The sequence below is a fragment of the Alligator sinensis genome, unplaced genomic scaffold, assembly GCF_000455745.1.
Source record: "Alligator sinensis unplaced genomic scaffold, ASM45574v1 scaffold642_1, whole genome shotgun sequence".
In the NCBI taxonomy this organism is placed as follows: Eukaryota; Metazoa; Chordata; order Crocodylia; family Alligatoridae; genus Alligator; species Alligator sinensis.
Window position 1 is genome coordinate 1220590 of NW_005842289.1, and position 8110 is coordinate 1228699.

At 50.8% G+C, this 8110-nt stretch overlaps 1 protein-coding gene across 1 annotated transcript in view; it reads right to left on the reverse strand.

Annotated features, from left to right (window-relative positions):
* Window positions 1-1363: 1363 nt before the first annotated feature.
* Window positions 1364-8110, reverse strand: part of ATP6V0D1 (ATPase H+ transporting V0 subunit d1) — a 74389-nt gene continuing 67642 nt past the window's right edge. Inside the window, exons 5-8 of the mRNA XM_006028093.3 lie at window positions 7006-7083; window positions 5869-6045; window positions 4652-4729; window positions 1364-3911 (exon numbers count right to left, since the gene is read on the reverse strand). Of these exons, the coding sequence (XP_006028155.1) occupies window positions 3750-3911; window positions 4652-4729; window positions 5869-6045; window positions 7006-7083 (495 nt within the window). The 3' untranslated portion in view covers window positions 1364-3749. The remainder of the gene's footprint in view (window positions 3912-4651; window positions 4730-5868; window positions 6046-7005; window positions 7084-8110) is intronic.

The window sequence follows — 8110 nt, forward strand, 5'->3', positions numbered from 1 at the left end:
TTCAAAAACTAGTTTATATATTGTTGCAGAGCTGCTCGGCAGTGAGGTTGGGGGATTGTTCAGGCAAGGGCAGGCCTGAGCCTTCATTTGTCTACTTAGCTTATTTCCTTATACTTCATGACACCCTTCAAAGGATCTGGCAGCACTGTAAGCTGCCCTAAAACCCTGGCTGAGAATCACTACTCTAGCCCTGGACACAGGACTGAGAAGGATCTCCAGCCTGGAGCTGAGCAGCAACAGTGTGCCACCAAACCATGGGCACTGCTGACACTGGGGGCTGGGAGCCGCTCTTTGCTCCTCAGCACACACCCTGTGCCCACATTAAATGCAACCCTCAGCTACATGAGCTGCAGCTTTCAGGGCCTCAGCTTAGCCTAGCAGACAAGTCAACAGGAAGCTGGGATTCATAAAATGATAGAAAATTAGGGTTGGAAGAGACCCCAGGAAGTCATCTACTCCAGTGGTTCTCAACCTTTTTTGTACCAGGACCCATTTGCAAACATCAATGGCCAGTCCTGACCCAGTGCCCCTCACTCCTGCCCCACTGTGCCCCCCGCCCCCAGGCCCTAGCCCCCAGTGTGTGGGGCATGAACATCCCAAAGCAGCCCCTTGCAGGCTGGAACTGACAGCTTGAAAGGGAAAGTACCATTTCCCATGTTTTTCTCATTTAGAGGAGAATCCATTTTTAAAGTTTGTTCGCAACCCTATCATATATCCTTGTGACCCACTTTTGGGTCGCAACCCACGGGTTGACAAACGCTGATCTAGTCCAACCTCCTGCTCAAAGCAGGACTATTCCCAACTATATCATCCCAGCCAAGGCTTTGTCTAGCTGGATCTTAAAAGGATGGAGATTTCACAACTTCTCCAAGGACCCTATTCCAGTGCTTTACTACCCTCCTAGCAACAGTTTTTTCCCAATATCTGACCTAAATTTCCCTTGCTGCAACTTGAGACAATTGCTCCTTGTTCTGTCATCTGTCAGCACTGAGAACAGGATTCTAGGCTCCCTGCCTCCATAGAAGCCTGTTCAATGGAAGAGTGGGGGAGTTTGGGCCTTCGGCTGGCCAGGTGGGCTGTCCATAGCCCAGCAGCCCCCTTCCTTGCACTGACGCTAGCAATCCAGCTGAGAGGCAAGACACTGTTTAGCAACTATAGGATGAGACATAGCTGAGGCATTGACTTGCAGCAGCTGAGGCACAGTGGGTGCTGCTTGCTGTTTTCACAGGAGGATGGCTGGAGCCCAGGTGAGGGCACGGTCTTGTGGGAGTTGCTCCATGAGTACCACAGGACAAGAATGAACCAAAGTTCCACCTGGGCCCATGAAGTGGCAGAGTGCAGTCAAGTCTAGGAGAGAAACCAGTCAAGGCAGCCCAGTGCTTCAGGCAGATATTTATTGTCACAGAGGAAGGAGGAAAGACGGCCAGTACAGCAAACATTCTGCATTCAAGCAGTGAGCAGCAAGGTACTGCATCATGGGCTGGGGCAGGCCTGCTCCCCACCCTTCTATACCCACTTGCCAACAGCACAGGCATCACTCCACTGCCACACACTGAACAAGACCCCCTTGCTGGCACCAGAAGGCTATGGGGGCCCAGGGCACCACTGTTCACAATGCCCAATGGGCAAGTCTTGGGCATGTCACAACAAACGCAGTCTGGGCTGGATCACTTGCTCCAAGGGAATGAGGGACGTACCTAATGCTGCCTACCCCTGCCCTGACCTCTCAATATGGAGCACCAGGCCAGAGCAGGCAAGGACCAGGCCTTTGTGGGAATGACAACCCTCAGCATAGTGTCCACACTCCCTTTGGGCTGATAGCGTGGGCACATGCATGCAGTGGAGCCAGGCTCCAGGGACGGGCAGAATCAACTCCAACAGCTTAAACTGTAGAGTGACTGAAACGCTCTAGGGTATGCTGGCACGATGCTCACTGGGCCCAGGGTGCTGCTTCATGTTGGTTTGGTCATTGCAGCTGAGGGCAATGACCACCACACTGCTTTATGTAAAGAGCAGCAGCAATCCCACCCTCCATAGGGACTTGACTTTGCTTCTAAATAACTCAAAGCAAATCAGAAGGACATGCAGGGGAGCCTCCATGCCTACACTGCCTGGGGCAGCTAGGCAGCCCACCAGCTAAACCTGCACTAAAGGGGCAGCAAAAAGCCACCCCAACAGGCAGCAGCAGCAGCACTCAGAGGCTGCACCCTGTCTGTGCATGGTGGTGGCAGGCAGCACTGTAGTCCATTACCTGCACAGCTTCTAATCTACTGAGACTATAGCCCACAACCCTGCAGAACAGGAAAGGTGATGAGATGACAGAGGCCACACCAGGGTCCCTTTGCTGAGGGCCACTATTTTTAAATATGATTATTTTTTAGCCAAGATAGGGATGAGAGTGGCAGCTTCCGATAAACAACAGGCCCAGAAATAGCAACTGGTCATTTGAATGGTCTTGTGGATAAATAAGTGTTATAATGATGCTTATAAGAGCCCTGTGCCAAGGGGCTAGCCAGACAAGCAAGCCCATTGCCCAAACTCCTTGGGGAATTTTACTGCTGCTAGGACTGAGCCCGGGGTCACTGTGGTGATATATTCCCTACAGGGACAGCAGAGGTGTCCTCAGGGCCTGGTTTTCTCACTCAGCAGCATCCCCACAAATCATTGCATGGCTGGAGTAGGCCAGGAACTAGTGCCTGCTCCAGTCTGTGCAAGCAGACAGCCTGGAAGGACAACCACACTGAGCCAGCAGAATGGGAAAGAACACATTCATGGCTTGGCTGAACAACACAGAAGGGACCCTGGGACATCAGGGACTGGGAAAGGCTGGCAGGTAGGGACATACTGCCCTTCCTCCTCCCCTCCCCTGCTTTCATTGCATGCTACAGCCACTCTGGCACTGCACTAACCAAACTGAGGGTAGTTTAGCAAGTGCCCTTTCTTTGCAAAGGTGCTTCCCGGATCAGCTTTTCTCCATGAAGAGACTGCCCTGCCTCCAAACAAGAAGGCTCCCTGGGACATAAAACCTGGGGATTATCCTTTCCCGTGGTCCCTGATGACTATGGGGAAGGAATGCCATGACTGCAAGCTGCCCAGGCTCCTGCCCTAACCAACAGGAACCACTCTGTGTCCTCAACTCTTGCAATCCAGACAGTTGAGACAAGTTCCTGGCACTTAAACTTCTCAGTCTCTCATCATCAAAGGATTCAAATACAGGGTGATGCAGGAATACACAGCAGCATCTGCTACACTAAGAGAATCACATTCAAATTAAGCCTCATAGGGACAATACTGACTAGAGGAGGCACTCTCTCAGCACCAACAAAGGGGACAAAGTTGACCAATACAGTTCTGAGGCATCTCTCGTCAGTGGAGAGACTTGCTGAGAGACCACTTCCTTCAAACTGGAGGCCACCCTATCAGCACAATTGCACACAGCAGATCAGTACAGTGACATAGCTACAATGAGATGCGTGGACTATAACCCTCCTGCTACATAGGTGCATAGGGTCCAGCTCACCTCAGAGGTCCTGCTGGATCCCTCAAAGCACAACTACCTCAAACAACTTCAAGGAAGTTCAGCTTGTGAATAATTTAACTTGAGACTGTACAGCTTCCCTCGGATCCAGTTCCGGAGGAGCTGCCCTGGAGTCAGGTGCAGGGATAACTCAGAGCACATTTGTCAGGGTGGAAGGGATGGTCCAATTGGGCTCCAAGCAGCAGGAGGGCCAGGCAGGCTGAGGGTATGGTTAGAATATGGGAATGTAGTTGTCGATCTTGGTTCGGTGCCGCTGGGCAATGCACTCTGCAATCCACACGATGTTACGGCACTCCTGCTCCTTCAGTTTTACGAAGGCATAGAAGACCCCGAAGTGGAACTGGTTAAGGAAAGCTAGCTTGTTCAGCTTCACCTGGAGAAGAGAGACATCCAGCATCATGCTCCTGTGGCAATGGCTTCATGTGAGCCCTTCCCCTCAAATGGGCTCCTAGGACAGGAAGTGCACCTCCTTTCCCCACATGGAGCCAGCTGCTGAATAATCCACAGGTCCCAAACATGGGGCTCTGGTGTATCTGGTAGGGCTCCAAGCAAGCCCAATGCAGGCTTCCCTGCCTGAGGCAGATTCCTGCTACTACGCTTCTGGTTCAGATGACAATGCAAGTTCCATGCCTGCACAGGATGCCTAGGGAAACACTACTCTACAGCACACAGCTCAGCATGGACAAGCCAAAGGGCCTTCTGAGTATCCAGGGAACAGCCTTGAGGTGTTCCCGTTTCTCCTCCCTACATGTTTGTCCTCTAGGATTTGCACTGGGGAGACTAGGAGAGCCCTGTATAAGTCGCATGCCTGCTCCCTAGGTTCTACAGAGACTTACCTGACAGAATACAAGGGACTGGGAACCAAAGCTGGGCCCTTGGCAGCCCCATACAATTTCCCAGCCAGCATCCCTGATTCTGTATCCAGCCCATCCCAGCCAACCTCATACCTCCTGAGCAAGCTTGTTCCGAGTATGATTCTGCTCCTCCATATACCTGGACAAAGGGTTCTGGAGGGTAGTTGGGGGCTTGCTGTTTGCTAGAGCATGACAAGTGGGATAGCTGGGTACTTGCACCAGGAAATACACTTCCCTTACAGCTCAAAAAAATACTCACCTCATGCTCAAAGAATCTGTCCTCAAGGGTTTTGTCTCCAGGATTGCTACCAGCTCCTTCAAACAGCAACTTATACTCCTATAAAAAGAAGAGGATAATTTCAGATCTATCCAAAGTGTGGAGCATTCCAATATCAGCCTTTCCCGAGCAGCCATTCCAGGGAGAGCTGATGTGCAAGACCCTCCTGCAGCAATGAGGGGAGGGACATTGGTTAACACCAAGGAAACAAGATTCAGCTGCCATCTGTAGTCCACTAAGGGTGAAGATGGACAGCCTTTATCACCCTAGGCAACCACCTGCCCAGCAGCCTTCACTCTGAACAGTAACAGAGACTCTGCCAGGCCTATAAATCTTGGTCCTGTCCTTTCTCCAAGACCCTAATAGCTCAGCTACTGCAGGTACGGGCAGAATCTCTGCAGAAAAGGCTGGCTGTCCATCACCCATTTCACTTAGTGCAGAGTAAGTAAGTCTACACTTGCACCTCCACATGTACAGGAGTTAAACTGGGGCAGATGCTGAGTCCACCATGTGTGCTCTCAATCTCCAAGGGTACAATTTTAGGTAAACCGGGCTCCTAGACCATACACTGGACTTTACAAGAGCGAATGGAACTGATGTGAGCCCTGGTTAAGCCAACATTTCTGCACACGGCCACACAAGGCCATGACCCCCTGCAGTTAATTCAGGGGAATATGCTCAAACCCAGCCCCAGGTACAGAGTTCTGGTATGAGGCTCCCAAAATAGGCCCACACAAACAAAAGTAACCTAACCCTGCTGCTTGCTGCCACCATATTGTTCTCTTTGCTGGACTGTTCTACACCCTCCCCACTGGCTCCAAGCTGTGTAGACTGTCAGCTCTTTGGGGCAGGAACCATTCAGGTGCATGTAGCATGTGTTTAGGGAGTCTTTAAAACACAACAGAGGCTCCATGCTTGGTATGCTCCTTGGAGTATTGTAACAACTGTAATTAATAAGTGCTTTGCAGCTCATGCTATCTGAAGCTTGCTCCTGCCTCAGCCAGAAGGAGAGCTTTCGTGCCAAAAATCCTGAAACATGCCAGCATATGCTCCTCTCCCCTCCCACATCCATTCACATCCCCTCTATAGATATCAGTCTTCAGGACTCTCTTCTTGGATGCCTGCAGAACAGCAAGACCTGCAGCAAAGGTCTCGATTTGACTGCTGTGAACCCATTGCCTTCACCAGGTGGCACTTACAGGGTAGTAGTCAGCTACTGTTTTGACTTGTTCATAGTCATCTGCTCTTGCCAACTGGGCCAGCCCCTCAGGGTACAGCTTCCCACAGTGAGGAAACAGCTTTGCTCGGTCCTCTTTGGAGAGCTCAGTGCCAAAGGAGTTGATGGTAATAATGAAGGCCCTCCGGTCAGCTTCAAACTGCAAGAGATGAACACAGCGCATTTGGGCTCAAGTGCTGTACTGCTGCCCTGGTCTTAAGTGGTGCACCCACAGCTGGGAGCACAGCAGCATCATTTAGTTGGGGTTGGCAAACACCATGATCAGGCTGAAGGCTTATGGATGGAGCAATACTGTGTCAGAGAGCAAGCCCAGCTCTGCTTGTTACACTAAGGTAGGCTGAGCATTCAAAAAGCACACCCCACAAGTTCTACTGATGGCCTACCATGGGCCTTACAGCCTGAGCCACAAAACTGCCGTATGGTCGAATCCCTCAGCTGCCGATACCTGTGATGCAAAAAACCAATTAGCAGAGGGAGCCAGGAGAGTTATTATTCCCACTGACAGCCTGGTTGAGGATCCAGGCTGATAAGCACTCAGTAGCTGATGAAGTGGTTGCACCCAGGCCCAATGAGCCTGGTTCACAACCAACCCATTTACTTTTAATCCAAGAAACTCGGCTGCATGTCCTTCCTGCTGCACTCAAGTGCATGGGCTGCATTTGCACCAGTTACTGTCCTATAAACTGAGGCAGTGACTGAAGAAAGGCAGTATAGGTGAACACACCTTCCTGCTCTTCTTTTTCAGTGGGCAATACACTGTGGAGGTACAAAGTTAAACTGTAACAAAGGTCCATTGTGTCAAAGAATTAGCAGAAATAAAAATTGTTACAGATATGGAAACAGCAACAATCCCTCCAGATCTCTGCCTGAGGGGTGACAGGTAATTAATGGCACAGGTGATGGGCTAGGTCATTTCAGCAGAGACCCATGGTTGGAGCACTGAACTTCACTGCTACCTGCTGTTTGGGTCTCACACACGGTATCTTCTCCAAGCCAAGATGTGCCACCTCCCAACGTCTTTTTAGCTGATATTTCTGGCTCAGGACAGAATGGAAAGGTATGTATAGGACCTTCTGTATTACATTACTTATAGTCTCACCTCCAGGATTGGGCACATGGCAGCTGCAGTTGTACCTCCCAGAGCCTTGCAGAATTTGTAGAAGGACTCAAGGTATGCCTGAAAAGAAAGCCAACCAGACATGAAGATAAGCACCTTTCTGAATCCCCTTTACCACAGCCTTGCATGCAAGGCCTATGAGAGGTCTGTGGTAGGACAAGTGACAGACCGGTAGGTACCACAAGAGGTGATATCCAAGAGCTCCCTTCCCCTTTCAAAATGCCCTCACATCCCTCCAGCTCAGCCAATGTCCTCATTAAGCTCTGTCCACTCCAGTACTGTCCCAGGTGTGGATTAGGTTAAGAAGTGCTGTAGTTGAGTCTGTTGAGACATCACTAAAAGCAGCTTAATGGTCTAGGCCAGGGGTTGTCAACTGGGGGTATGCATACCCTTAGGGGTACTTGGAAAATGTCTTAGGGGGAACATGCAGGGCGGCGGGGGGCAAGGGCAACCCCTCTACAGGCTGCACAGGCACTGCTTGGCCAGCCAAACATGCGCAAGGGGGAACTCACATGTGGCTGCTGCCATCCACCACCCTGTGTCACTGCTGTGTGCCACTTTCCCATGGCCAGTTACACCTGCAGCTCCCAGGCTGCTGATAGGTGAGGCATGACTGGCCAGGTGCAAGGCCTGTCAGCAGCTCGTGGAGCTGTGTGTGTGACTGGCCATGGGAAAGCGGGGCATGGCAGCACAGGGTGGTGGTTAGTGGCTGCCTCACCCCGCTTTCATTTATTTCATTCATGATACATTTTGAAAGAGACTTTACGTTTCCTGCTTTACATCTCAAGCCAAGACCCAATTAGATGTCCAGCTGAACCTTCAAGGGCAACAACTGTCCACAAGTGTCTCCTGCAAGACTCTTGTACTTTTCTCTAAATCAACTGGTTCTGGGCACTGCCCTAGACCTAAGACACTATACTAGATGGACAGCAGATCTGAACCAGTCTGAAAGGTGAGCACAGCCAAGCAAAGGGGATCCACTCCTGTGTGCTTTTGTTGTATTGATGTATCCCTTTTGTAGTCGTGGCAGGAGCAAGATGGTGGGTAAAGGATGGAAAGGAAGCAATGGCACAAAGGGACATGGGAA